General features: G+C 59.3%; 1 protein-coding gene across 20 annotated transcripts in view; it reads left to right on the forward strand.

Annotated features, from left to right (window-relative positions):
- COL16A1 (collagen type XVI alpha 1 chain) overlaps positions 1-26,504 on the forward strand; it is a 50,292-nt gene that overhangs the window by 17,834 nt on the left and 5,954 nt on the right. For 6 of the 20 annotated variants that reach the window (XM_064589588.1, XM_064589593.1, XM_064589594.1 and 3 more), the window contains 35 exons: positions 436-471; positions 650-757; positions 1,073-1,195; positions 1,303-1,356; positions 1,568-1,609; positions 1,954-1,989; positions 2,084-2,137; positions 2,311-2,379; positions 4,255-4,308; positions 4,398-4,424; positions 5,180-5,239; positions 5,423-5,470; positions 5,603-5,656; positions 9,101-9,154; positions 9,378-9,410; positions 11,340-11,456; positions 11,543-11,584; positions 11,676-11,762; positions 12,560-12,604; positions 13,514-13,558; positions 15,306-15,359; positions 15,945-15,998; positions 16,540-16,593; positions 18,159-18,203; positions 18,320-18,373; positions 18,700-18,735; positions 19,091-19,153; positions 21,528-21,599; positions 21,799-21,852; positions 22,449-22,493; positions 22,711-22,755; positions 23,075-23,128; positions 23,533-23,586; positions 25,582-25,632; positions 25,908-25,997. In XM_064589588.1, the coding sequence (XP_064445658.1) occupies positions 436-471; positions 650-757; positions 1,073-1,195; positions 1,303-1,356; positions 1,568-1,609; positions 1,954-1,989; positions 2,084-2,137; positions 2,311-2,379; positions 4,255-4,308; positions 4,398-4,424; positions 5,180-5,239; positions 5,423-5,470; positions 5,603-5,656; positions 9,101-9,154; positions 9,378-9,410; positions 11,340-11,456; positions 11,543-11,584; positions 11,676-11,762; positions 12,560-12,604; positions 13,514-13,558; positions 15,306-15,359; positions 15,945-15,998; positions 16,540-16,593; positions 18,159-18,203; positions 18,320-18,373; positions 18,700-18,735; positions 19,091-19,153; positions 21,528-21,599; positions 21,799-21,852; positions 22,449-22,493; positions 22,711-22,755; positions 23,075-23,128; positions 23,533-23,586; positions 25,582-25,632; positions 25,908-25,997 (2,013 nt within the window). The remainder of the gene's footprint in view (positions 1-435; positions 472-649; positions 758-1,072; positions 1,196-1,302; positions 1,357-1,567; positions 1,610-1,953; positions 1,990-2,083; positions 2,138-2,310; positions 2,380-4,254; positions 4,309-4,397; positions 4,425-5,179; positions 5,240-5,422; positions 5,471-5,602; positions 5,657-9,100; positions 9,155-9,377; positions 9,411-11,339; positions 11,457-11,542; positions 11,585-11,675; positions 11,763-12,559; positions 12,605-13,513; positions 13,559-15,305; positions 15,360-15,944; positions 15,999-16,539; positions 16,594-18,158; positions 18,204-18,319; positions 18,374-18,699; positions 18,736-19,090; positions 19,154-21,527; positions 21,600-21,798; positions 21,853-22,448; positions 22,494-22,710; positions 22,756-23,074; positions 23,129-23,532; positions 23,587-25,581; positions 25,633-25,907; positions 25,998-26,504) is intronic. The other 14 variants (XM_064589582.1, XM_064589578.1, XM_064589577.1 and 11 more) reach the window with 14 other exon arrangements.

Genomic DNA, 26,504 nt, shown 5'->3' on the forward strand with positions numbered 1-26,504 from the left:
AGGCCAGTGCCATTTTTTTTTAAAATGTTTTATTTATTTATTCATGAGAGTCAGATAGACAGAGAGAGAGAGAGAGAGGCAGAGGCAGAGGGAGAAGCAGGCTCCCCGCCTAGCAGGGAGCCTGATGCGGGACTTGATCCCAGGACCCTGGGATCATGACCTGAGCCGAAGGCAGACGCTTAACCATCTGAGCCACCCAGGCGCCCCCAGTGCCATTTTTATCATCCCCGTTGATGCATAAGGAAACCGAGTCACAGAGAGGTTAAGTAACTTGCTCGTCTCTTCTCCGTATCTATACAGTATCGCTTCCCTAGAACGAGAGCAGGGATTGTGGTCTGTTTTGCATACTGCTGTATTCCCTGGGTCTAACACCGTGCCGGACACTTAGGGGTGTCCGCTGCGAGTGAATGGGTGCTAGAAATGCTTTCTCCCCAGGGCAAGGCTGGAGAGCGTGGACCGAAGGGGCAGAAGGTGAGAACCTTGTGGGCATGGGTGGGCACCACCTGTCTGATGAGCTTTCCACCTCGTTTTCCTGATTGCCTTGTGCCCTCTCTCCACTCCCTGTGCAGCCCCCAGCCCCAGCGAAGGGCTCCGAGTGCCTTTAGTTCCCAGGGCTGGGTCTACCCTCCTTGACCCCTACTCCTTACAGGGTGATGCTGGCAATCCTGGAGATCCTGGAGTGCCAGGCACCACGGGGCAGCCGGGACTGTCAGGAGAGCCTGGGGTTCGGGGCCCCCTGGGCCCGAAAGGAGAAAAGGTCAGTCGGGCAGAGGGCATTTTGTTGCGTGGACCAAAAGAAATCAGGCTGAGAGTTAATGAGGTGAAGGACGGCAGAGTCAGGCTGTGAGCCTTACAGGATACCAGTGTCACTGGGTGGGGATGCCTCAGGTCTTCTCCACGGCAGGGAGAAGAGCAAAGAGTGTCAGGGGCTGTCTTGATTTCCCAGACTGAGGTGGGGGCGGTGGAGGGGCAGAGCTCTTAGAGGGGCACAGGGACTCCCTTTCCGAGGCCTCCTCCTGGCCCCGCTGTCAGCCCTGGCTCAGGGCTCCTGGCTGTGCCCATCTCTGACCAGGGTGATGGCTGCACTGCCTGCCCCAGCCTGCAGGAGGCAGTGATGAACGTGGCGGGACTGCCTGGGAAGCCGGGCCCCAAAGGAGAGCCGGGCCCAGAAGGTGTGGGCCGGCCTGGTAAACCGGTGAGTTCTGGCTGCCTGCCCTCTGGTCTTTCCCTGCCTGAGTTTTGCCTTTTCTCCCACCTACACCCTTTCCCCTGTGGGACGCATGGGCCACTTGTATCTTTTAGGGCCGGCCTGGTCTACCTGGAGTTCAAGGGCCCCCAGGACTGAAGGGCATCCAGGTATGTGTGCGTATGGGGAACCTGGGCTGCAGGTGTGTAATGAGGGTAGGAGTGGGCAGATACATGGGGGCATAGGGCCTGGAGTGGGGAAGATGGGCTACAGAGTAGGGAGAAGGTGGAAGTAAGAAGATTAAGGGGAAGAGGCTGGGGAAGGGGGTTTTAAGGGTGAGCGGGGAATCTCAAGCCAAGGATTGTCCCTCTGCCTCTTCAGGGAGAGCCCGGGCCTCCAGGAAAGGGAGCCCAAGGGCCCCAGGTGAGTTTTTAGCCTTACCTTTGCCTACCTGCCCCCCCCCCCAGCCCTCCCAACACTTCCATTAGCCAGCTGCCCACTCCTATCCATCCCCCAAACTACACAGCTCTGCCTGCCTTCCAATGCTCAAGGGCACAGCTCTGGGGTAGGGAATTGGTCAGCAGCCCTAGCCTGCCATTACTTCTATAGAGGACCTTGTCTTGGCCCCCAGCCTCTCTCACCCTCACAATCTTCCTGGGGAGCTCTCTCGAGTTTCAGCTGGTATATACCCCACCCCAGACCAGGTATGCCAGTGGGACAGGTTGGCTTGGGCAGCTGTGGCCCAGTCTGTATTTTCTGACTTGCAGGGGGAACCTGGAGTCCAGGGTTTGCCTGGCATTCAGGTACGTCTGCTTTGGGCCTAGAGGAGGCTGGGGGTGGTGGGTGGGAAGGGGCCGCTTTAGGATAAGGGTTAACTAGCTGTGCTTCCATCTGCAGGGACTTCCAGGACCTCGGGGACCACCTGGACCCGTTGGAGAGAAGGGCGTCAAGGTGAGTCTCTGCCTCGTCAGGCACTGGCCCTGTGGTGCTTTGGAGTGCCCTGGCTCAGGGGACAGGGGACAGGGGACCTGTGACATGCCCACCACAGGGCCACCCAAGACCTGGTCTGATGCATCCCACCTGCCTGATTGCTCCTGGTAGCCTCCATGTCTTCTCTTCCCCAGGGGTCTCCGGGACTGAAAGGAGCTGCTGGGCCTATGGGGCCCCCTGGTGCCAGTGTCTCTGGGCCTCCGGTAAGGGTCCTCTCTGCGCTCTGTGCTGGAGGCTTGCTGGGGCCAAGGCTCTTACTGCTGGGAAGAGGGCACAGGGCTGACCCCGCTGGGGCCTGGCAGAATGGGGGATGGGAGGAGAGAAGCCCAGCCTCCGAGAAAGAAGACCACACTGTCTGGACAGGGGCACCTGACTAATGACGTTACTGATCACCACCATTTTGGGAGCAGTGACTGCTGAGCCTGGTGCTAAGCTCTAGACCCACAGAGATCCGCCTAAACCTCCCAATAGCCCTGTAAGGGAATGGCTGTTATTGTCCCTGTTTCATAGATGAGGAAAGCTGAAGGCCAGAGACTGAGGCGGCAGAGTCAGAACTTGAACCCAGGTCTATCTGACTCAAAGCACGTATGTGAACTCACCCACCCCCACTTCAAATCTCAGGCCTTGGGGGATCTTCTAAATGAGTGCTGCCCCATCGAACTATCCATAATGATGTTCTATTCTCCTCTGCCCGAGCCACATACGGTTATTGAGCACCCGAACTGTGGCCAGTGTAACTCAGGAGCTAAACTGTAAATTTCATTTAATTTTAATTAATTTAAATTTAAATAAGCACATGTGGCTATGGGCTACCCTACTGGACAGCACAGATCTCTCTAGACCAGCAATACTTCCAACCTCATTACCCTCAAAGACCTCTCTTTATGACTATCCCACCAATGAGTCCCATGCTTTAAAAGACGTGTCTATTGAACAAATCGCAGAGATTAAGTAATAATAAGTGCATTTCCTCATTTTCATTCATCAAATACCTGTATAATAGCTTCTGCTCCACACGAACCCACTAGAATTTTACAAGATGGTATAATTCTAGCCAAAATCAAAGAAATGCTACCTTTCAGCCGGCCTGTGCCATGCTGGGTCGTGGGCAAATGTGTAATTTTTCTTGGGCTTTTGGTAATGTGGAAAAGAGCCCAGTGAAAGAGACCTTTTCTATCTTTACGGATCCCTACGGATCCTTTTCTATCTTTACGGTTCCAGTTTGGCAATCACTGACAGAGTCCTCCCGAGGGTGCATGGGGAAGCCCAGAAGGGCCAGCGCCCTGCCTACGTCCACACCGCCAGTCTGTACGGCCCACTGGAGCTGGACCGTCAGGGTCCCGGCCTGTCCCAGGGAGCCCGAGGGGAAAGGCAGAGGTTAAAGGCAAAGGCGGTCCTGGTCCTCATGGAGTTTCGAGTCCCTAGTGTGAAGATGGCAGAGCCCACAGAAAGGCGGCCATCAGAATGCCATTGTGCAGCCCGGCGGACTTCTCCAGACTTTCTTCCCTCAGGCCCAACCCCATCCAGGAGGCTTTCCAGTCTCAGCCCCACACACAGGGCTAGTGGTGTGATCCCAGGCAAGTGACAGCCTTTCAGAGTCTCTAAATCCTCGGTGAGAAAATAAGAGCAGAAATTTCCTATCTCCTGCTAAGTCATCTGAGATAACCTTTGTGATAGGATGTGTGTCAAGCATGAAAGGGACAGGCCGGGAGAGAGCAGGCGCCTCGGGCCACCTGTAGCTGGTGCAGTCGTAATGGGGGGTCTGTTACGAAATTTCCTTAAGCCTGAGTTTCCTCACCTGTCAAACAGAACAGTGCCGTCCTGCAGGGCTGGGAGGGGGATCCCACTCAGCGTCGTCTGACAGGTGCTTGGCCCAGTGTCCGACACCCAGAAGGCGCGCGGGAAGTGCCAGTCTTCCTGCTTCCTCCGCTCCTTGTCTCCTGTGCCAGAGTCCCCTCCTCGAGGACAGGGACACTGGGACACAGGCTTCTGCTTGTCCTATCACCCTCCCCTGCACGTGGGCCACACGGCTGGCTGCAGTCCAGGCTCGCCGCTGACCCTGGGCTCTCTCCCCTCAGGGCACAGATGGGCAGCAAGGACAAACCGGACCTCCAGGAGCCAGAGGGATGCCGGTGAGTACAGCGTCTCAGGACAGCAGGAAGCTATGGTGTCTTGCCTCCACACCCCTATCTACTCACCTCACTGTGTTTCTTCCCTGCAGGGTGAAAAGGGACCTCAGGGAGTGAAGGTGAGTCCCAAGGCCCTGTGGCCAATACTGGGGGGGAAATTAACCGCCCCAGGAGCCCCGCCCCCAGGGGAACCTATACATGCAGTGGTGGCTCTGGACTGGAGCACAGAAGCTGAGGAGTCATCCTGGTCTCCTTGCTACCGCCAGCCCCCTGGTTCCAGGAAGCAGGGGCCCCGAACACTTCTCACTTCACCTGGTTGCTGGCCCAGGGCACAACCAGGATCCCAGGCGACCCAGAGAGCCCCAAGGGCCCCATGGGGGCAGCTGCATTTGCAGATGGGCCTGAGTTAGAGGCTGGGGCAGGCGCTAAGTTGGAGAGGACCAGTGGTGAGAGGGCAGAGAGGTGGGGGCCTGGGCCAGGCCAAGGGGAGTGGGACGGCAGCGGCCAAGCCTCGAGCGTCCGGGAGGCAGAACACCTGTGCGGCAGAAGACGCTGAACCCAAACCGACAGGAATAGCAGCAACATCCAGCCCTTGGGGGCATAAGGGCTTCCCATGTGGCAGGGACTCTGTGTACGTTCATCCAGTCGACCCTCCTGATGGTCTATGCATTTGGTGCAATTACCCTCATTTTACAGATGAGGACACTGAGACTCGAGGGGTTGAACCGGTTGCCCAAGGGCACATTTGTAAGAGGCGGGTCCTGGATTTAAACCCTGGCCTCTCCATCCTACAGCCCTTGCTGCCTCCCAGATGTTGGCTTCCAGAAGGTCCTCCATCCTCGCCCCCCTCTGACAAGAGCTCTTGTCTTTTCAGGGTGAGCCAGGGGAGTGTTCCTGCCCCTCTCGAGGGGACCCCATCTTCTCTGGCATGCCGGTAAGTGGCTCTGAGAGCCCTCCCCCCAGCCGGGGGAGAGGCCTGGCTTCCTGCGTTGGCTCAAGATGCGCGGGCCCCGCAGGGCTTTGCGCCCCAGCCAGCTGCCTCCTCACGCAGCCCTGCGCTTGGTGTGGACGTTGCCTATAACCTCTCCCTTCTTTTGCGACCCCCACTCCCACCCAGGGTGCTCCGGGACTTTGGATGGGCAGCTCCTGGCAGCCGGGCCCTCAGGTGTGTGTCGCTTGTCTCCTCTGTCTCTCCACTTGTCCGCCAGCGCCCCATGGCTTGCCCACCCTAATGCTGCCACCCCCAGCGGTGGGACAGAGCTTTCTTTGGGGTCTGATTACTTCTCCTCTCCCTCAGGGTCCCCCAGGTGTTCCCGGACCACCTGGCCCTCCTGGAATGCCCGGGCTACAGGTAAAGGGGGAGGAGAGAATGGGAGTCTGGGAGGCAGGGTGGCGGGGAGGCAGGGCTGGGGCTCTGTGCTGGCCCCTGAGTGTGCTTTGCCTCCACCCAACACCGATGCGTGCCGTCCTCACTCCTCTAGGTTCCTGCTCTCCAGAGCGACATGGGGGGGGGGGGGCGCCCATTGATCCCTTAGGGCAGGCTGTGGGCCGTCTCAGCCCTTTCTTGAGGAATGCCCTGCTGTGTGCCGGCCCAGGCACCCTACTGACACCCAGGCCAAGCTCAGGCTAAGGTCAGGCCTTGGTCAGGAACCCAGGATCTGGATCAAATAATCCCTTACACCGGCGTGGCGCTCCCCTGTCTTGGAGCAGTATGCAACATTCATTCATGCAAGGAGGAAGGAGGAAGATAAAGCAGGGCGTGGGGTCAGAAAGTGGGAGGAGGGCAAGGAAGATGTTCGAGAAGAGCGTTAGAAAGAATCCAGACTTAGAGGAAGCGAGTGAGTAAGCCCACGAGGGAGAGCATTCCTGACAGTGAAAGCAGCAGGTGCAAAGCCCCGGGGGTGGGACTGTGCCCGACAGTTGGGGGGATGACAGGGAGGCCAGGACAGTGAGGGGAGAGCCGTGGGGGTGGAGGTCCGTGTGGCCCTGTGCTGAGAGAGTGCATTCCGGAGCCCACCAGCCTGACTTTGCACCCCGCTCTCGCTCTGCCAGGTGCTAGTGGTGTGGTGTGCGGCAGGTTACTTACCCTCTCTGTGTCTCAGTTCCTTCATCTGTTAAGTGGATATAATTATAGCACGGACCTCATGGGGCTTTTGTGAATTTTAAACAAGTTAATGCATGCGAAATGTGTAGAACCATGCCTGGCACATAGTAAATGCTTCGAAGGCATTAGCCATCATTAGGCTGGTGACTATGATTATTTTATTTTTATTTATTTATTTTAAAGATTTTATTTATTTGAGAGAGAATGAGGTAGAGCATGAGAGGGGGGAGGGTCAGAGGGAGAAGCAGGCTCCCGGCTGAGCAGGGAGCCCGATGCGGGGACTCGATCCCGGGACTCCAGGATCATGACCTGAGCCGAAGGCAGTCGCTTAACCAACTGAGCCACCCCAGGCGCCCGACTATGATTATTTTATATCCATTCTCTCGTTCATGGGAGTCTCATGTCAACGATAGGCAGATGGTGTTCTCCCTAAGTCTCAGCTGGGCAAACGGGCTCCGGGAGGTGAAGTATCCTGTCTGAGGTCATTCGGCTCGGAATTAGTGCGGGACTGGGCTTCCCCAGCGCCCAGCATTTTCTCCTCCCTGCCACTGCCCTGCAGGACAGCTCCCCAGCGGCATGCACACAGGCCCCGTTCTCTGAAGGTCCTAGGAGGGACAGACAGTGGCTTCTGCATGTCTGGCTCCCAGCTCCTGAAGAAGCAGAGCAGAATCACATGGAAGCTTTTTACAAACTACTCCCCCCACCCCCCACCCCCCCGGAGATTTTATACATCCCCCGCTGCCTCCCTGGGGTGAGAATCTGTTCTGGTGAGTCCCCATTGCTGATGGGAGTCTCTGCCGGGATCCAATTCTCTCTGTCTCATCAAGAGCTCAGAACTAGAGCCAACTCTCAGTCCCCCATGGGCCAACCACACATTTACCAAGTGTCCCAGCCTCCTGCTGCACCACCAGGAAACAGGAATCTGTCTGCAGGGGTCTTGCAGTTTGCTTGGGGAAGCATGAGAGTCATTTCAAAGTGACCCATTAACACGCTGATAGAGTGTGAACCCTGCCAAGACATGCTGAGGGAACAAGGCAGAAAAGAGTGACTGCAGAGTCTGGTCCCAGGCACCAGAGTCCTCGCCCAGTGCCAGTGCTGGAGAACAAGCCAAGGCTGCCACTAACAGGCCCCTGCCCCGTGCCAGGCAAGATACAGCTCTTCCTCGCCAGGTCGGCCCTGTAGTCCTTTCAAGGAAGGGAGGGCCCGGCAGCTCCTCGTCTCCAGGCTCAGAAACGGGCCCAGAGATAGACAGCATTTATTTGCCAAGTAATGAAATCTCCTGTAATCCTCCATCCATTTCCCAGAAGGGGAAACTGAGGCAGGGAGGTCAAGCAATGTGCCTGAGGCTATGTAGTTAGTAGCCAGTGAGTGGGTAGCTCTTGGCTTCTATGGTAGGACAACAGGTGGGACATTTAGTTCCAGGAGGGCAGGGAAAGAAAATCACCAAGTATCAGCCTTGAACTGACACATAGGCAATGGCAAGTGGAGCGGGGAGTGGGGGGGTGGGGGTGGGGGGGGTGCATAATTTAGGTGCATAAGGATAACGACCAGGTTCAGGGCGTTTTCCCTGCGCAGGGGACTATCCTAAGCACATCACCCTGCGAACTCCCTCGGGATGCAGAAGGACTGGTACAGGAGCTTGAGGGAGGGAGACTGACTCCTGTCTGCCTCAGGCCTTGGTAGAGCCTGGCCTGAGTTCAGGCGGGCTCGCAGGGGAAGGTGGCGGTGTTCTGTCACTGGGAGGTGGGACTTGAAGGGAGGCCAGCTCTCAGAACGGGCCAAGGAAGTCCCGTGCGGGGAGAGCAGGGTGTGCAGTGGCGGGTTCACTCCACGCTTATTTAATGCATGCCTCCCCTGTGTCAGGCACTGGGGATTGAAAAGGGAACATGCTCCGGGCCCCCATGGGGGTATTTAATATGCAAATGTGCATCGTGAGCCTGCAGGGGCCACAGGGAGTCTGGGTGGAAACACCGCACCTGAGCTCCTCACAGTCATGGTCTCCTCTACGCCTCACCATAGAGGATCCCTGTTTCACAGACAAGGAAACTGAGGCACAGAGATTTTTTTTTTTTTTTTCCGAGTAAGCTGCCAGATGCTACCCAGGTAGTCAGGGTTCGCACCTGCATAGGTCTGGCTCCCAAGCCTCCACCTTGCTGTGTACACAAGGTTCTGGGGAATGTCTTTTGAGGAAGGTGCTGGAATCGTGGTTAAGAGAGGGGATTGGAGCCAGTGGTCCTGACTCTGAATCTCACCTCTGCACTTTGCTTATCTTGTGATCTTGGGCAAGTTACTTAGCCTCTCTGAATTCTTTGTTCTGTTTTTAAGTTGGGTTTTTAAGCTCACCAAGAGCACCGTGACTCAGTGAGATTAGATAGGAAATGGAAAAAGCACAGAAAAAAACGTAGTTACTATGTAGAAGGCCCTCTGCCCGATTTCTGACGTTCCTCTAACATGTAGGAAAAACTTCCTGTTGGACTGCTTTTGGGGGTCACCTTTCTGGGCCTCCTCAACGCTCCCCACAAACGGTCTGGAGATTTTGAGCTAAGCATGGACGCCATCCTTGCGCCCGTCAGGCTCTCGGTGCTGCAGGAAGGGAAGGGGCAGGGGGGCTGGTGGGCATGAAGCGGGGTGGCCTTCGGCTCGAGAGAAGAGTCCAAGAGCCCACTCACTCACATCTCTTCTTGGCCGCAGGGAGTGCCTGGAAATACCGGTTTGCCCGGACAGCCCGGGCTAACTGCGGAATTGGTAGGTACCAGCCTGGGTCACCGTGCAGCCCCCTCCTTGCCTTCCCAGGGCTGACCTGGCTGTGCCAGCTCCCTTAGCTGCAGTGGGGGCCCTCTTCCCTCCCTCCTGCGAGGCGGGGAGAAGCCAGGGTGGCATGTGGCTTCCTGAGGCTCCACCTGATCCCGTAAGTCTCCGTCCCCCTTCCCCCTCACCTGCCTGAGCCCTCCTGTCTTATCTCCTGCAGGGATCCTTACCAATTGAACAGCACCTCCTTAAGGTAAGAGGGTAAGAGGGAAGGAGGAGGGAGAGAAGGAGAGAAGCCTCCTAAGGGGGAGGATGGTTGTAGGATGTGCTCAGCACCGCACAGGGAGAGCTGCAGACGGGACCTGTTTGCAGGGAATGTGCATTCTCCAAGTGTCTGTCACACAGGGCCTAGCACGGTGCCTGGCGAGTAACAGACCCTCGGTCCTTCCAGCCTTGCTGAATGAGTGTTTGAAGGGATCCTGTCTAGGTACCCCCATGGTGGATGTTGTGGGCAGTTCCTGCCCCAAAGCCTGCCCACAGGAGCCACCAGTGAGGCCCTGTACCACCTTGGTCACACCAGGGCAGGGTCTAGTAGCTTCTGGAACAGAGCGGGAGGGTGAAAGTGCAGTTGTGGGGTCGTCAGGCAGGGAGCTGTGGACATTACTTGTGTTCTTCGACGAGACTGGGTTGGGAGGCTGGAAGAAGGACAGATTGACCAGAGGACAATCCAGAAAGAATCCAGGGAGGAGACAGGATTTCAGGAGCAGTTCTAGTGGTGCAGGGGAGGGGACTTGGGGTCCTGGCAGGGTCGGCCCTTGCCCGTGCTGCCAATGGCATCAAGATCACACTGATGGCTTTGGCCTGGTCTGGCCTCCCTTGCTCGGTCACCTCTGGAGACAAGACCTGGATTCTCCTCTCCTCCAGCTTAGCATCCTCTGGGGTCCCTCCAGAGCCCCCTTGTCCCGGTCAGCCCCTTGTCGTACCGGCTAGCCAGTGCCCTGGACCTCTCACTTCCCCCATGGGTCCCGGTCAGGCCAGAGCCTGGGGACTGCGTGCCCTGTCCCCCGCTCTGGACAGCAAATGTCTGGAGAGGCAGCTTGCAGTCGGGTTAACCTCCTGACAGCTGCTACAGGTGGGATCACAGTGGAGTGTGGCAATGAAACCCCAATTCTTCTCCCTGAGGCTCCTGGCAAGCTGGGGATCCCCCAAGTCCTGCCCCTGGGCACATGATTGCATAACCCCAAATGCAGGATTTGGCATGTTTCTGTGCCACATGTCATCTGACGGCCTCTTAACCAAGTGCTCTATGGAGGACCCCAAACGGGAACCGAGTGTGGTCTGGAGAAGGGGTCAGAAGGCACCCCGGAGGGAGCCTGGGCCTGTGGCCCGAGTGTCAGCTCTGGCCTCAGCAGAGCGGGGTCCAGCACAGGCCCCCACTTACCTGAGACAAGTCGCGCCGTGTCTTCGAGCATTGGCTTTCTCATCTCCAGAATGCTTGCAAGATTACCTGCCTCATCGCACAGTCAGGAGTGAATGTGATCGTGTGCAAAGGCCTATTACAATGGCTGGCATCATGGGTGCTGAGTCAATGCCAACAATTATCCCTGGGCTGGGCAGTGAACAGTGACCGTGGAGCAGGGGCTCCTGCCCAGGGGTCCAGGGACACTCCTCCATGGATGGGCGAACCGGGGAGCCCGTGACAGTCAGGATCTGCCGGGGCAGGAGGGCAAGCCCCATCCCGGAGGGTGTCTGCAAAGGGCCTAGTTCCTCCTGCAGCTACTCCTTTGCTCCCTTGGGCGGAGAAGCTGGTGTTTGGAGCTGGCCTTTTCAGCCCGAATCCTCGTGGCGTGTCCTCACAGTGGGGGCAGGTTGCAGGAACAGCCGGGACAGATGGTCCCTCTGTGGGCCCCTCCGCCTCCTCCCACGCGCCTGTCTGGAAAGTGGCTTTGGCTTGGCCCCACAGAGCTGCTTCCTGGAGGAAACTCAAAGCCAGAGTTGGGATTGGGTCTCCTGAGGATGGAGCAAAGCTGCTGCAGGGATGTGGCCAGGAGGAGAGAGAGAGAGAGAGAAAGTGTGTGGACGGGCAGGGTGCCCTGGCTGAGTTCGGGGTGGGGTTCCCTCATTTGGCCTACCCTGGCCTTCTGGGACCCATGCCCCGCTGCCCTTCCCTCTCTCTTGTCAGAGCCTCTGCAGGGACTGTGTCCAGGGGCAGACAGCCCGCCCAGTTGCGCTCCTGGAAAAAGGCGAGAAGGGAGACCAGGGTATCCCCGGCGTGCCAGGCCTGGACAGCTGTGCCCGGGTAGGGGGCTGGGCTCCGGGCTGGCCTGGTGTGGGCACAGCGCCCGGTGCCTTGCCTGACGGAGGGCCTCCTGTTGTCCCCCTCAGTGCTTCACAGAGCGGGAGCGCCCAAGAGCTGAGGAGGCCCGGGTGAGTGGCCCCGTGCCCGCTGCTCGCCTGTGCCCCGGGCCCCATAGGGAGGGCCCTGGCTGCTCAGCTCACCGACCCCATCCCTCTCCAGGGAGACAGCGGCGAGGGGGATCCAGACTGTGCTGGGAGCCCCGGCCTGCCCGGTCCTCCAGGGCTGCCCGGCCAGAGAGGAGAAGAGGTAAGACCAGGGCCAGACCCTCCCTCGTCCGGGCAGGACCCCAAAGGGGCTGGTGTCTCCACGCAAGGGGCCCTCAGTTCCCGGGGGCAGTTTCATTCCTGCCCAGTGTCCTCCAGGGCCCTCTGGTAGCTCCCTGTCTCTTGGGAGTCCTTTGGGGGCCTCCAAGTCTCAGGTCACCTGGCGCCTCTCACGGCTGGGAGTCCCTTGCTCTGCTGGCACACCAGCTGCTCCTGGCCCAGGGGACCCCCTTCCGCCCTGGCCAGCCACTCCCTCTGCCCTCAGCTCTTCTCCGGGGCTCGCTCCTTCGCCCCTTCCACCCTTTGCTCAGATATCACCTTCTCAGGGAGACCTTCCCTGGCCTCTCGGAGAAACTGACGCCCCCATACACCACCCCTAGAACCCCTAGTTCCTTCCATGCAGTGCACGTGTCACCCTCTGAAGACTGTGTATTTCTTCATTTGGGAACATTCCACACGCATCTGCTGAGCACCATGCGCCAGCCCCGGTTTTACTTGTTACTGCCCACCTCTTCCCCTAGAGCATCAGTGCCACACGGCAGGGAGTTTTATGTTTGGTTTATTAACTAGTGCCTGGGACATAATAGCTGCTCGATAAATGTTTGTTGGATGATTGAATGGGCTGAAAGAAAGGTTTCACCTCAGCTAAAACGGCCCTGCTGTGCCATCCCCCGCCCTCTGTGGACTCTGGCGGTGGCGAGCTGGGAGGAAGGCCACAGAGACCCTGGGGCTCTGTGGGGCCTGAGCCTCTCCCTCCATTTCCCTTGGCTTCCTTTACAGGGTCCGCCTGGCATGAGGGGCTCCCCAGGTCCTCCAGGCCCTATTGTAAGTATCCGTGGTTTCCTGGCCCACTTGAGAAGCTCTCGAAGGGGTTGTAATGCCCAGATTCCATTCTGCTGCCTTGTGTCCAGGAAGCTGGTCAGGGCAGAAGGAGGAAAATTCTACCGCCTGCCCCTTTCCCTCATCAGAGCATCTGTGGGGACTGTGAACCCCACCACCCGAGCCCCTGGAACTGGCCTGCTCTGTTCCGCTCTGCTGGTGGTCCTGCTTCAGGGAGGCCCTCAAGGGCACACCCCTGGCTCCCCATCCCCATCCCTACACTGTCCGGCACAGTGGACCCAGGCTCCCCTGGTGGGAGGGCCTAGGCTTCTGGCTCGTGGTCTCGGCTGCCAGGAAAGTATGTGGCAACCCGACCGAATCTCTTCATGCCTCCACGCCACCAGTTGCTACGGGGGCCGGAGGCTAAGACGGAACAGCCCTGCGTCGCTCTCTAGGGCCATCTCTAGGACAGGTCTACAAAGGCCAGGCCAGGGATGTCCCCCCTGGAGTCCTCCATGGCGTTGCTATGGCGGGAAACTAGAAGTGTCCAGGAAAGACTGGAAGAACCAAAAATGCTTTCTTTGGAGAACAGGTGGCTGGTGGGAGCCGCCCAGCTGGGGGCATCTGGAGGTCAGGTGGCAGGCACGAGGGGCTTGCACTCCAGCAAGGGTGTCCAGCGGGACTCAGGAGCACTCGGCCAGGGCCTTTGGACTCTGGGGACTGTTTCTCATCTCTGCTGATGGCTCGAGCCATTCTTCCTGGAGCCAAGGGGGAGGAGCGGGTGTCTTCATTGAGTCTCTTTTCCAGCTGCCTTGGAAATAATCCTGTGACCTCCTCTCCCCATGACTCCCTGCCCCAGACGATGCCCAGGGTTACTATGCCTATGAGTTGTGACCTGCCTGTTTCTCCCACCAGGGCCCCCCAGGTTTTCCTGGTGCTGTTGGCTCCCCCGGATTGCCTGTAAGAACCTAGTGCTGCTTGACCTCCCCTCCCCTTGCCAGCCAGGTCTCTGTGGCGTTTGCTTGTCTCCCTTCCTGTGGAGTCCTCGCCCCCCTCCTCCATGTTTGTCTTTGTCCCCCTGCAGGCACATAACGACACAGGTTCCCTGTGGTCCCAGCGGCTTGGACATCTTCCCAAGTCTCGGACTTCTTTCCCTTTTCCTTCCTCCCTCTGCTCCTGCTTCTTTCATCTTCTCTTCCCCCCCCAGCCCCCCACCTACAATCTCCTTTTTCTCTCCCCCAAACCCACATCACCCCAGGCCTCGGAGCTGTTTCACCTTCTTATTTGAAGCTGGTGCCTCCAGGGGCCTGTTGATTCCTCCCTTCTCACTTCTGCCTTCTGCTTCTCCCACCTTTGCTGTTGACTTGAAGATTTGCTGGAAGTAATTCTTGGGGCCCCGCCAGGCCCCTGGTACAGAGCCTGGCAAGATGCCAGAGCTTTAGGGCTCCACACCGCGGGCTGGCACACGTTGCTGCCCCGCTGCTTGGCTGGGCCGCCCCGGGGCACCCCAGGGACCCGAAGGTAGCCATGCTCGCACCTTGCCCGTCGTCCTAGAGGAACTTCGCAGCTTCCTCCTCTGCCTCTCCTCTTCCTCGGCTCCAGGCCCCATCTGCTGCCCCAAGGCTGGGCGTGGGATACCAGCCAGCTGGGTTTCTGGGTGTCGTGGGGCCCGGCACCCCCGTGCCTGGTGCCGTGACCTGCTCCTTCCACCAGGTGTCGTTAATTGCTCTGCCTTCGTCATCGTCACAAGTGTGTTTAAATCATCCCCATCCTCACTGTTGCTCCCTCCTGGGTCACGGAAACTAACCTCCTGCTTGTCAGATTTAGTGTTCCTGGGGGCCTGGCTCCTCTCCTCCCAGGCCTGGCAGTGGAGGCTCAGGGAGCGGGGCCCCTCCTTGTCATGGCTCCATCTGTCCCCACGTCCTCATCCTGGCCGGACCTTGTCTGTTTCTGCTTGCTTGGGTGAAGGGGCCATCTGTCCGTCTAGCCATCTGTCTTGTGTTGTGGAAAGATTTGGGCACCATCTCTTGAGGGCACAAGGGAGAAGGGGCAGACAGAGCCCCTTAACGCTGTGGCGAATCCACAAAAGTCAGGGTGAGGACTGAGGGGTGGGGGGCTCTGGCTTCGATTGAAAGCGATCTCCCTTTCCACCCTAAGAAGTGACAGGGACGGCTCTGAGGGAGCAGTCTGCCCATGTCTCTCCCCTGCATCCCTAAAAGGAGGTGATTTGTGGCTGGGGGTTGGGGGTGGGGTACAGGTAAGTGTTGGCTATCCAGTGATACATTTTGGTCGAGGAACATCATTGTAGGGATACCTCTCCTCACAGTTGCCCCTCAGGGGAGCACACACGTGTCAAACTCCTGAAGGTACAGCCCCGCCACTTAACCGAAGTAGGGCACACCAGTGACAGTCACCTGCCTGAGAGGTACCCTCTGAGGGTCACCTACCTGGGGGGGCATATCTCCATAGTTACCTGTCTTGGGGGTATGCTCTTGAGAGGCACCCCTGTGTGAGAGTCTACAACTCTCACAGTTACCCTTCTGGGGTACACCCCATGGTCACCTTGCTGGGGACCTAAAGGGGGGGGCATCAGTGATTCCCAGCTCTGCCTGGACTGGGGACAGAAGGCTGCAGAGGAGGCAAAAGGAGCTGGGGCCTGGGTGGGGACAGCCCTCCCCGGCAGGTTCTCATGATTTTTTTCTCCAAGGGTCTTCAAGGAGAGCGAGGCCTCAGGGGCCTGACCGGAGAGAAGGGGGAACTGGTAAGAGGGGGCTGGCAGGGGAAGGTGATGGATGAGGAGCCCTGGGGAGGCAGAGGTGGGGCCCCCGGCGATGGCTCCTGAGTGGAAGATGGGAGGTGGATTCCTTTTGAAACTCACTGCCCCTGATCCCTCAGATCGAGGGTCTTCATAGCCCCTCGGGATCAAAGGAGGCTGATCTCTGTGTGCCCCAACCCCCTAGAAGGGGTGAACAGCCCGCCCCCGCCCCCCCCCCCCCCCCCCCCCCCCGGCTTCCAGCAATGTTTCCCAGCTCCTCCTGCTGCCCCTTCCACGCCCCATTTCCTCCACTCCCACCCTCATCCTCCCTGCTCTGGGCCTTTTCCTCTGGCTCAGCTCCCAGGTCCCGGCCAGGCAGGCACATGTCCCTGAGTCCTGGGCTTGTGGTGGTGGTCTCAGCCAGAGGAACCTGGGCCTTTAGGAGCTGGCCCAAGGTGGTGGCTGTCCTCGGATGGGCATGTGCTTGCTCAGTTGGCAGCTCAGTCATCCTGGTTATGGCTGCTCTTTGCCCAGGGAGGGGGAAACAGAAACGTTGGGGGGCTGGCCCGTAATGTCTCCCTTTCTCTGTAGGGTCCTCCAGGGCAACCTGGCTACCCAGGTGCCATGGGCCCCCCAGGACTGCCCGTGAGTAAGGGGATGCTGGCTCTGGGGGTAGCAGAGCCTGGGGGTGGGGATGACAGGGCCAGGCTGACGCATCCCCCAGCAGGCTCCTTCCCTTCCAAGCATTTCAGCCTGTGCCTCTGCCAGGCTGTCTGCCCCTCGGTCCATGCAGGGCTCCCCAAAGCCCCTGTGGTAGCGCAGCGTGGCCCTGCCACTCCACTTCGGAGGTCGACTGCAGTCACTGCACCCGGAGGGCCAGACTCTCCGAGCACCCAGACCCCAGGACTGAGCTCTGCCTCCTGGGGGGGCCGGTAGGAGAGGTGGGAAGACCACGGGAAGCCTACCCCCTACCCCGGGCTGGAGGCTGCTGGGTGGGCGTGGCCCCGCTTTCCGCTGGGGGCCGCAGCGGCGGGTGGGGCGCAGCCCCCCGCCCCCTCCCCCAGCCATCTCCCTCCGTGCCATCTGCCTGTAAGTGCCAGCCTGGGCCAGCGGCAGTCTCCACCCCTCGCATTAGCGCCATGACAGTGGGCCACGGGGCTAATTCAGCTCTCTGGTCGCTTGTCAGGGCATCAAGGGGGAGCGGGGCTACGTCGGGCCCCCAGGAGAGAAGGGAGAATCGGTGAGTCGCGGCTCGGCTTGGGGCGGGGGGGGGGGGGGCAGGAGGAAGGGCTCCAAACGGAGCAGTCCCTGCCCCACGGCCACCCGAGACTTTCCGAGCAGCCTGCGAAGGAAGAGACCTGACCCCGCTTCCCTGCCCCCTGAGTCACTCCAGCTGCGGCGCAGGCAGGCGGTGCAGGCTGGTTACAATGGAGGCGGAGGCGGAGGCAGAGGCGGAGGGAAGGCTGGAAGGAGGGTCGGAGCGGGTTTCATGGAGATGGGCGGGCCAGGGCTGCCAAGGGGTGGGGAGGGGTCGGGTGGGTCAGCCAGCAGCAGGGCTTCCTCTTCCCCTGCAAAGGCAGGTGGGCGGGCAGGGCAGGGCAGGGGCAGGGCAGGTGGGGGACCCCAGACCCAGCTTGGAGCCTGGCCTGACCCGCAAGCCCAGAGCCACCTTTCCAGGCTGGGTGAGCGCGGGGGCGGGGGCTGTTATCAGGTGAGGCCATCACATCAGAGAGGTTATCCCGAGGCTCAGGAAGTGACATGGCTCACCCAGCAGGCTGCCGCGAGTCAGTGAGTGAGTTAGGGCAGCGCGTGGACTTGCACCCGAGTCCCTCTGTGACCAACCTGCCAAAACCTTAGTCTTCCCTTCCCCTCACACGTCAGTGAGGCCCGGATGGGATGTAGCCGACCCCCTGTGCATTTACTCAATAACAGACATTCCTCAGGGGACTTCTGGGTAGCAGGCTGTTCTGGGGGTGCCACAGTGAATAAAACAGGCACCTGTGCCCCTTGATCTCAGGAGCTCACATTCCAATGGGAGGTAGATAACAGATGAATAAGCTAATGCATATAAATGAGAAAGCAATGGAGAAAAGAGAGCAAGGTAAGGGGCCAGCTGGTGTACAGGTTGCTATTAGAAGGAGGATCGGGAGGCCTCTCTGAGATGGTGCTGTTGGACCTGAGCCCCGAATAGAGTGGGGGGTGGGGGAGGGCACATGGTTATCTATCCTGGGGAATCCCAAAGGGAGTAGGTGGGGGCACCTCAGGAAGAGATTGGAGCCATCTAATCCCTTGGTAAGGTTTTAAGAGCCCCAGAAAGGGTGGGGGAATGGTAGGCATTCTAGGGAGAGGGGGCAGCTGTGCAAAGGTCCAGGGGTACAAACAGCCATCTGACCAAGCAAGGCAGAAGATAAGACGGGGAGAAGGAAGTGAAGCAGGAAAGGGTGGGTGGTACTAGATCACAGGATACCTCAAAACCCAGCACTGGTGGAAAGAATGTACCTCATTCAGTTGGACAGAGGGGAGCCATGGAAGGCTTTGGAGCAAGAGAGTGTTATAATCAGAGCTATGCTGGAGAAGAGGAGATGGCAGCCAGTTGCTGGCTGGATTGAAGTGAGCCAGGAGGTGGCAGGACTAGTTAAGAGGCTGATTCAATAGCTCAGGCAAGAGAAGGGAAGCTGGAGCAAACCAGGGAGAGGAGTCCTCCCGGCATCCCCATCTACTCTCTGTTTCCTGTTCCCTGCCCCATCCCCTGATCTCCCACCTCCCCCAGTCACAGTGATTGATTCTGCTCCTTCATGTCCCCAGGGCCCACCAGGATCTGAAGGCCTCCCAGGTCCCCCAGGCCCAGCGGTGAGTGATGGAGGAGACAAGGAACTGTGGACATGGGGACTCCGGGTCCCGGTCCAGCCCTGGGGTCTAGGGGAAGAAAGACTGGGTTCCAGCTGCCTTGTTCTCTATGGTGACAGGGTCCCCGGGGAGAGCGAGGACCCCAAGGAAGCTCGGGAGAGAAGGGCGACCAGGTGAGTGACCACAGGACCTGGCTGGCTGTCCTGACCGTGGGGGAGGGCTGAGAGGGGGGATGGGCACAGGGAAGGGGCTAGGTCCTCTCCCTGGTGGCCACCCTCACATGTGGAGGGGTGACCAGCTCTAGCCTCCAGCCCTCACCCGTCCTTGAGTTGTAACCTCCCACCTCGTGACTGGAGCTTCACCTGCTGGTCATCTTGGGCAGAGTGGAGGGCAAGGCCCCATGGCTCAAGGCAGCCTCACCCTGTCACTCTTTCCATCTGGGCCGCCAGGAGGGAGAGAGTGGGCGGCACAGCAGACTGTCCCTGGCTTCTTCCCCTAGGGATTTCAAGGCCAGCCAGGCTTTCCCGGCCCACCGGTGAGTGAAGACACAAAGCCAGCCCTGTCTGTGTGATCCTATTTGGGAGGGGCAGGCCTGACCAGGCCAGGCTGGGCTAGGATGGGCCGGCGGAGGGGAGGGAAGAGGCATGGGAGGAACGGCCTGGGTGGCCAGGCCTGATTCCAGGAGCCAGGACCTGGAGGGCAGAGCCTCCTGGGTGGGCCCCAGCGAGCAGGCCAGCCAGCAGTAACGCTCCTAGGTGGTGTTTCTAGGAAGTCAAAATGCATCAAAATGCATCATATTAACTGTAGTGAAGCAGACCCAGGAGGAAGACGGAAGGGGAGCTCCCCCCCCAGCCCCATTCTCATTTCCGCCTGCTCCTTTGTTGATACAGGGTCCCCCTGGATTCCCGGGCAAAGCTGGAGCACCCGGCCCACCCGGCCCCCAAGCGGAGAAGGTGAGCGGGACCCCAAGTTGGCCACAGCCACAGATCTGAGCCGTGCAGCTCCCACATCCCATCCCACCCCGACTACGGGGCCTTTGGAAATTCAAGGACTGACTCCGTTTCCGTTACGTCAAGGGTGGGGAAAGAGACCTGCAGCATAGATTCAGCAACTGCCACAGGGCGACAGACCCGTGGCCCCAGGATGGCAACTGTGCTGTGCAAGTCCCTGCCCGCTGGGAGCAGGGGGTGGGCCAGAGGCAGAGGGGCGCGCGAGAGGTGGTGACTGGAGCGCAGGGGGCTGGATTCATCTCCCGGGGGAGGGGCCAAGTGGAGGGGGAGGAGCCGAGGGGAAGGGAGGGGGAGGAGCTGAGGGGAGAGGGAAGCGCATCCAGACTGCAGAGCCCGAACCCGAAGCCCGAAGCCCAGAGGCCTGAAGCCAGCGCCGCTCTGGCCACTCACCTTCTGGGTCTGACAACAGCAGGAACGGAACATGTCCAGATTGTCCCCAAGGGCCCAGAGAGGACAGGCATGGCCTGTGAGCTGGTGACAAGGGTCGGAAGGAGCGGAGGCCTGGGGAGTCCCCACACTGGCTACCCCTGGGCTTGACTTGATAGTTGGTCCGGGGGCTGACATCCCTGTCTCATCCCAACCTCTGGGCTCTCCAGAGGTGATGGCTGGATAGTATAATGAGGCCCCAAATTGACTTCTAAGCTTGGGGTGGGGGGCTTATAACCCAAAGGGGGAGGCAGGAGGCCTGTAACCTCGGGTGGAGCCTCTTTCCTCTGAAAACACACATAGCACAACAGTCAGAGCTGGAAAGGACTTCTAGAAGGGCCACCTTGGTCTAACCTCTCACTGTGAGGCAATGAGGCCCAGAGAGGCTGAGGGCATCCCAGGGGCACACAGCAAAATAGCAACAGAGCTGAGACTCCTCCCAGCCCAGGATAGCGCCCAGGCGCCTCGCAGCCTTCCCAGAGCCAGCGCCTGTCAGCCACTGTTGAGGCGGTGTTGGGAGCCACCACCCTTCCCTTCTTTGGGGAAGACCCGGGTGGCAGCCCCTGCCAGAGCCCTCCGGGCTGGCTCTGTACCCCAGTGCTGCCTGCTCTCCTTAGGCTGGTCACTGCAGAGAATCCCAAACCTCTGGCCAGGGGTTCTCCATCTCCACTCCCTGTGGGACTGACATTTTCTCGGGCTGTGCTGACCCCTCCTGGTAGCTGGTGGCATTGCAATGCCACCCGGGGCTCTCCTCCCCCCCACCCCCCATGGGGGTTCTCTAGCGGGATCATTTTCACCTTGGCTGGTCCACAGCCACGGCTCCAGAGCAGTCACTCTCTTCGCACTAGGGTACGCGGCAGCCCGCCACACCAAGCTGCCCCCCTTCCTTCTCTGGTAAACATTCTAGTTCACACGGTGATGCTCATCATCCCCCTGCTTTGAACAGTCAGTGGCTCCCCAGTGCCTGTGGCAGTGGTTCCCAGACTTTATTTTGAAGTCCCTGAGCCCTTTCATCACACAGAAGCTCACAATGTAGATAACATATATGAGTGGAGCTGCTCTGGCTAAGGCAGGGGCAGGGGTCTTGGGTCCCACCCTCTGGGCTCCCACTTCGTGCACCCATCTTTGATGCTCCTCCAGGAACCCCCAGGGCTCTGAGGAGTACAGTTTGAAAAGCACTGGTCTGTGAGATAGAGTCTAGCGCAGTGTTCGGGGCCCTCCCCCCATCAGCCTCTACCTTCCTCCAGCCTTGCCTCCCACCCCACCCCTCACACGGGCTCCCAGACACCCTGGCTAGGCCAGGCATGGGACCACTTCCAAATCTTCATCCTTCTCTGAAGTTCCCTCTGGCATGCCCTCTTCTCCTTCCCCACTTGCCCACATCCTGGCTATCCTTCAGAGTCTAGACTCTGGTGGTGCTTCTGTGACGCTTCCCTTGAGCCCTGGCCAGAGTGAGCCGCTCCCTCTTCGGAACGGGACTATGAGCTTCTTGAGGACAGCGGCCACCCTTTTTTTCATCTGGAAGGATCAGCGGCTGTATGGTGCTTGGCACTTTTTTGGGACCGATGTGAACTGAATGTATGCCTTTAGTTGGCACATGTCACTGAGCACCCACTCTGCCGGCCCCTGGGTCAACCCTGAAGAAGATGCTAGACTGAATAGGCTCTGTCCCCTCCTCATAGAACAGTGTGAAAAGGGGGGTGCTTTGCAGACGAAGACAGATCCTCTTGGGGGAGTGGTGTGGAATATATCCAGTTAGGCCAGAGCAGAACTGGGGCTGGAAACCAGCTACCCTCACTCCCAGTAATCATCAGAACCCAGTGCCCAGCGCCTCGTCCCAGGGCGGGGCAAGGCCCTGCTGACTTTGTTGCGGGGGTGGGCTCCTTTCCAGGGCAGCGAAGGGATTCGAGGCCCACCAGGCATGCCTGGTCCCACTGGACCACCAGGATCTCCTGGGATTCAGGTGAGTGTGTGTCCTCTTAGTGTGACAGGTATGTGCCGTGCGCATGTGTGTGCATGCGTGCATGCACGTGTGTGCATGCGTGTGTTTAGTTGCGGTGGAAGTTGGGTGAGGGGTGGACAGGGTGGAGGGGCTGGGTCAGGTCTCTCACCTCCTAGGGCTCCAGCACAAGCATGCATATATGCCTTTTTCCTGTTTCTAGGGCCCTGCTGGTCTGGATGGTCTGGATGGGAAGGACGGCAAGCCTGGCTTGAGGGTGAGATGATAGGCACCTCCTTCCTTCTTCCTCCAGGAGCGAAAGTCAATGGAACCCCAGTGAAGGAAACCGAATCCCCCGACACCTCTGCCTTCCTTCCACCTGCTTCTCACCACTTCTCTGATGGCTCCAGGGCCGCTTGGTTCCTCAGTTCTCCTGGTAGCCTTAACCAGGTTGCATGAGCTGGGTGTCACCAAAGGCAGGCAGCCAAGGGAGTGGATTTATATCCAGAAACTCAGGCAACTAAAGATACTAGGCTGGGTGTCAGGGAGAACAGGCTGTAGGCACGGAAGGACTCGAGCAGCCCTGGCTCCATGGATCTGGTTTTGCTGGGGAATCTGAAAGGGATGGGTCATGGCAAAGGGCAGAGCATCAAGGCCAACCCCCTTTTGTACCCAAAAGAGGGAAATTGAGGTTCAGAGAGGGATTCACTCAGGGTCCACAGCCAGTCAGAGGCCGAGCCCAGCTTAGATTCTTCCCTCTGCCTCCCGTGACATTCCCTCCATCCTGGGATAGCCGGGGAGGGGCGGGAGAGAGGGAAGACAGTGGTGAATGAGTGGGTATCCTGTCTCATATGCCCCTGGTCTCTTCCCTAGGGGGACCCTGGTCCCGCTGGCCCCCCTGGACTCATGGGACCCCCGGTAAGTTGAGCTGCAGGAAGGAGTGGAGAGTGGGGAGGTCCCAAAGCTGAGCAGGTGTGGGGTCTGCCTCGGTGGGTGGGGCAGCTCAACTCCAGATCCTCCGAGGACCATGGTGTGATTCTGGATGGGTCTGATTTCTTTAGCCTGAGGACGGAGGCAAGGGAAGTGGCCTCTGCTTGGGGCGAGGGCCCTGGCAGCTTCCCGCTTTTTCTTCCAGGGCTTCAAGGGGAAAACAGGACACCCTGGCCTTCCAGGACCAAAGGTAAGGAAGGGCCTGGTGACCTCTGCCAAGCAGGTCTTCTCGGCTCTCCTCAAGGCCTGACCCCAGGCAGACAGGGCAGCCCAGCTGGAGTGCCCGCGCCACCAGAACCTTGGTGGAGATGCCATGCCAGCATCTGAGCCTCCTGAGCCACTGGTGCCAGCCGAGTGGGTCAGGCTTCGCGATCTACCTGCCTGAGGGCATCAGAGGGCTGCTGGCCAGAGCCGGGCAGGGGGCAGGGCTCTTTGGATATGGGGTCAACTTGGGGCTGGAGGAGCCAAGTCGAGGCCTGTCGAGCTCCAGTTGGCCCGCTCTCTTCCAGGGCGACTGTGGAAAACCGGGTCCCCCGGGCAGCAGTGGCCGGCCCGGATCAGAGGTAAAGGCAGAGGCTCCCTTCAGACAGCCTCTGGGCTCTGCTGAGTCCGAGACACAGCCGCTCCCTCCCTCTCCCTGGCCGCCTGGCTGCCTTCTCTCCTGGGCACATTTTGCCCCCAAACTGCACACCTCCTCCTTCCTGCAGCCTGTTGGGTCCCTCACCTAATAAGCCGGGCCTGGCTTCTCGGGCTGGGGGCTCTGATTTCTCTCTCCAACAATACTCATGGGCAGGGCTGGTCCTCGGGCCCTGGACAGCATGGGCCTGGAGGCCAGGACTCAGCCCAGCGTCTCTGACTATTGCCGTCCTGCGTGCTCTGCTCAGCCTTCTCCCACCTAACGACCCCGTGCAAGTAAGTCTGCTTCTGTGTTGCTTTTTTTTTTTTTTTTTTTTTCTGGCTCCTACAGGGTGAGCCTGGTGCCATGGGACCTCAGGGAAGACCCGGCCCCCCTGGCCATATCGTGAGTTAAACCGTTCTTGCCCCTGCCTTTATGAGAGTGAGGGCTCTGCTGGGGCTAGGGTGGGCGAGGGCGATGGCCTGAAAGAACTGACCCCAGGCGTAGCCCCATAGCGCAGTGAGGGGCTCTGGGCCCACCTCATCCAGTGGCCCCCAGGCTCTTTGCCGTTTTCTTATTTTCCGGGCACATTTGAGTTTACTCATCAAACAAGGATCATTCAGTTATTCAACAAACAATAATCGAGCACCTGCTCCATGCCAGGCACCACTCCAAGCGGGGGGCTAAGAGTGAGATAGACAAGGTCCCCTGATCCCAGAGCTTGCACACAGGCATAACAAACCAACAGATTAATGCGGAAGCGTCGGGCAGGGATCTGATGTCACAGACAGGGCCTGGGAGGCGCCTTTAGATGCACCTTTACTGCCCAAGTGGCATTTGAGCCAAGGCCTGAAGGACAAAAGGAGCCATCTGTCTAGCAGTCTGGGGGAAGAATGTCCAGGCAGGAAAGCAGGGTGGGGGTGGAGGGCCACTAAACGCTGAGAGCCTGAGGCAGGGAGGGGCCTGGGGTGTAGGGGGAGCCCCAAGGTCAGTGTGGAGTTTGACAAGGGCGTAAGTGAGAGCAGGAAAGCTGTGCTTGGAGAAGATCTGCTGCAGACCTGGGACCTCGGGGGTGTGGGCAGGAGGGGAGGGGCGCAGGTGGAAGCGGGGATGTCCCTGAGGGATGGGGTGGTTGCGGTGGAGTGGTGGTGGCAGGCAGAAGGGCTGTGTTTGGAGGACTTGCTGCCGACCTGCATGAGGGAGGGGCGGGGAGTGGGAGCGGTGGCAGGGGGGGTGGAGGGGGATGACTCCTCGCCCGGGAGGCCGGGTGTGTGGGTGGTGCACTTAACAGAGGTAAGACAACTTGGAGAGGACAGTTATTAAGCAGTAATGAGTTTCCCGTCTGAATTTGCTCCTCAGTAACATAGATGGCTGCCGACGGGCGCCTTTGATCAGTGTGATGCCTCGAGCGGATGGGGGTCCTGAGCAAAGGAAACACTCTGGCGTTTGAGTGCAGGACTCTTGTGGCAGATGTACCGTTTCCAAGAGGCTTCTGGAAATGTTAAAAATAGTTCATGAGCAGAAAGAGGAGCTCTCGCGTCCTCATCACCGTGTGTATGGATCTCGAGGGATCCAGAGGCCCTGGCTCGAGGACTCTAGGTTTAGCCTAGTCCCTGCTCACATTACACATGAAAGGAAGTGCACACTCTGAATTGTGAGCCCGTCATGGACTCACTGGGGGCTGGGGAAAGGGGACGCAAGGTCCCCCCCCCACTTCTGTCTGCCCAGCCTCAGCCCCTGCTCTGTGTCAGTCCCAGTGCTGGGCATTCCTGCCCCAGAGGTCTAGAGAGGGGTAGAACAGAGTCCATGCCTCCAGAACTTTCCATCTGGGAGCATGGAGGCAGGTGCCGTGAGAGAGGCCTGTGTGCCCTGGGCTTCAGAGAAGGTGTAGCTCTAACCAGGGAGCTGGCATTTGAGCTGTGACTCAGAGATGGGGAGGGCATTTGGGCACTGCCTCAGCCCAGCAGGGTGGGAGCACCCCCACGAGTTGAGTCCCATTGCCCTCCAGGGGCAGCAGAGCAGGAGACCAGGGAGGCCCAGGGTCCGAGGGCCGGCCTTATCCGTTTGGTCTCTGGGGTTGGGGTTGAGCCCCTGCTACGCAGCTCCCAGCTTCTGCTCTTTGCTTCTCCCACAGAACAGGAGGAAGTGGGGGGCCTCAGAAGACCCCAGGCCCAACATAGTTAACCTTCAGGCCTTTGCCCTCTGCCCTCAGCTCTGGCTGTGGTCCTGTGAGCTCAGGGACCCCCCAGGTGTCAGCTCTGGCACAAATCTCTTGGTAGAAGCTCAAGGGCAAGAGCAGAAGGGAAGGAGGGTTTAGGGAAGAGAATGGAGCTGCTGAAGTTCCATTATTACCTTATTACCTGAGACTCTTTCCATCCCACTGACTTCATTTTTCTTTAGGGCCCACCAGGGCCTCCAGGCCAGCCGGGCCCCGCTGGGATCTCTGCAATGGTGAGTGGCCTGCTCCCCGCGTCCCTCCCTCCCGGGAGCCTGGCTGGGAAGAGTCTGTGTCCATCCTCCTCCTTCCCTGGCTTCAGCCTCTCCTGCCTCCTGGGTCTCCCCAAGTGGCATGCAGTGAAGGCCTTTGGAGGGGCCCTGCTTCAGATTCAGACAGCGCCGCCCCACCCCGCAGGGGTCCCTGGCACACAGCAACACCTGCCTCTTCTGTATGGGCTTCACTGCTGCCTCTCCTGTCCCCTTTCACCATCCACCTCCTTTCTCTCCAGGGCCTAAAAGGAGATCGGGGAGCCACTGGAGAAAGGGGCCTTCTAGGCCTTCCAGGCCAGCCTGGCCCCCCCGGACACCCTGGCCCCCCGGTAAGACCCCACATCTCACTGCACAGCCCCGAGGAAGTCTGCGCGTCTGGGGTCTCCAGGGAAGGAGAGGCTGTGAGCAGGGAAGCTAGCAGCGTGGGGCTTGTGCCTGAGGATCACGTCATATCTGGAAGAAAGGACAAGCCCTGCCAGCCAGCGCTTGCCAGGCGCGCACCGGGCCTCCGCCCCTGGCCATGCACCACTTGCGCCAACCCCTCGACCTGGTGTCAGGCAGGGGAGACCTGGCACCTGTTCTGCCCCTGCCCCCTGCCCCCTCCCCGGGGGAGCTGGCTGGTAACCACAGAGAGTCTGGGAACGTCAGGAACCAGAAATGCAGCTCCATTACCGCAGCCCCCTTGGCAACTCAGAAACCACTCCTGGTCTCAGCTGGCGCTTCATGCTCTGAGAGCTGTGATGCATTGGCCACGGACAGTGTGCTGAATGGTGACCTAAGTGCTTGACATTTTGTCATTTAATCGGTACTGCAATCCTATTTACTAGGTCTGATTG

This window comes from Mirounga angustirostris, unplaced genomic scaffold (assembly GCF_029215605.1).
Source record: "Mirounga angustirostris isolate CCGP_5_RB_7025 unplaced genomic scaffold, mMirAng1.0.hap1 SCAF_4, whole genome shotgun sequence".
NCBI classification, from domain to species: Eukaryota; Metazoa; Chordata; class Mammalia; order Carnivora; family Phocidae; genus Mirounga; species Mirounga angustirostris.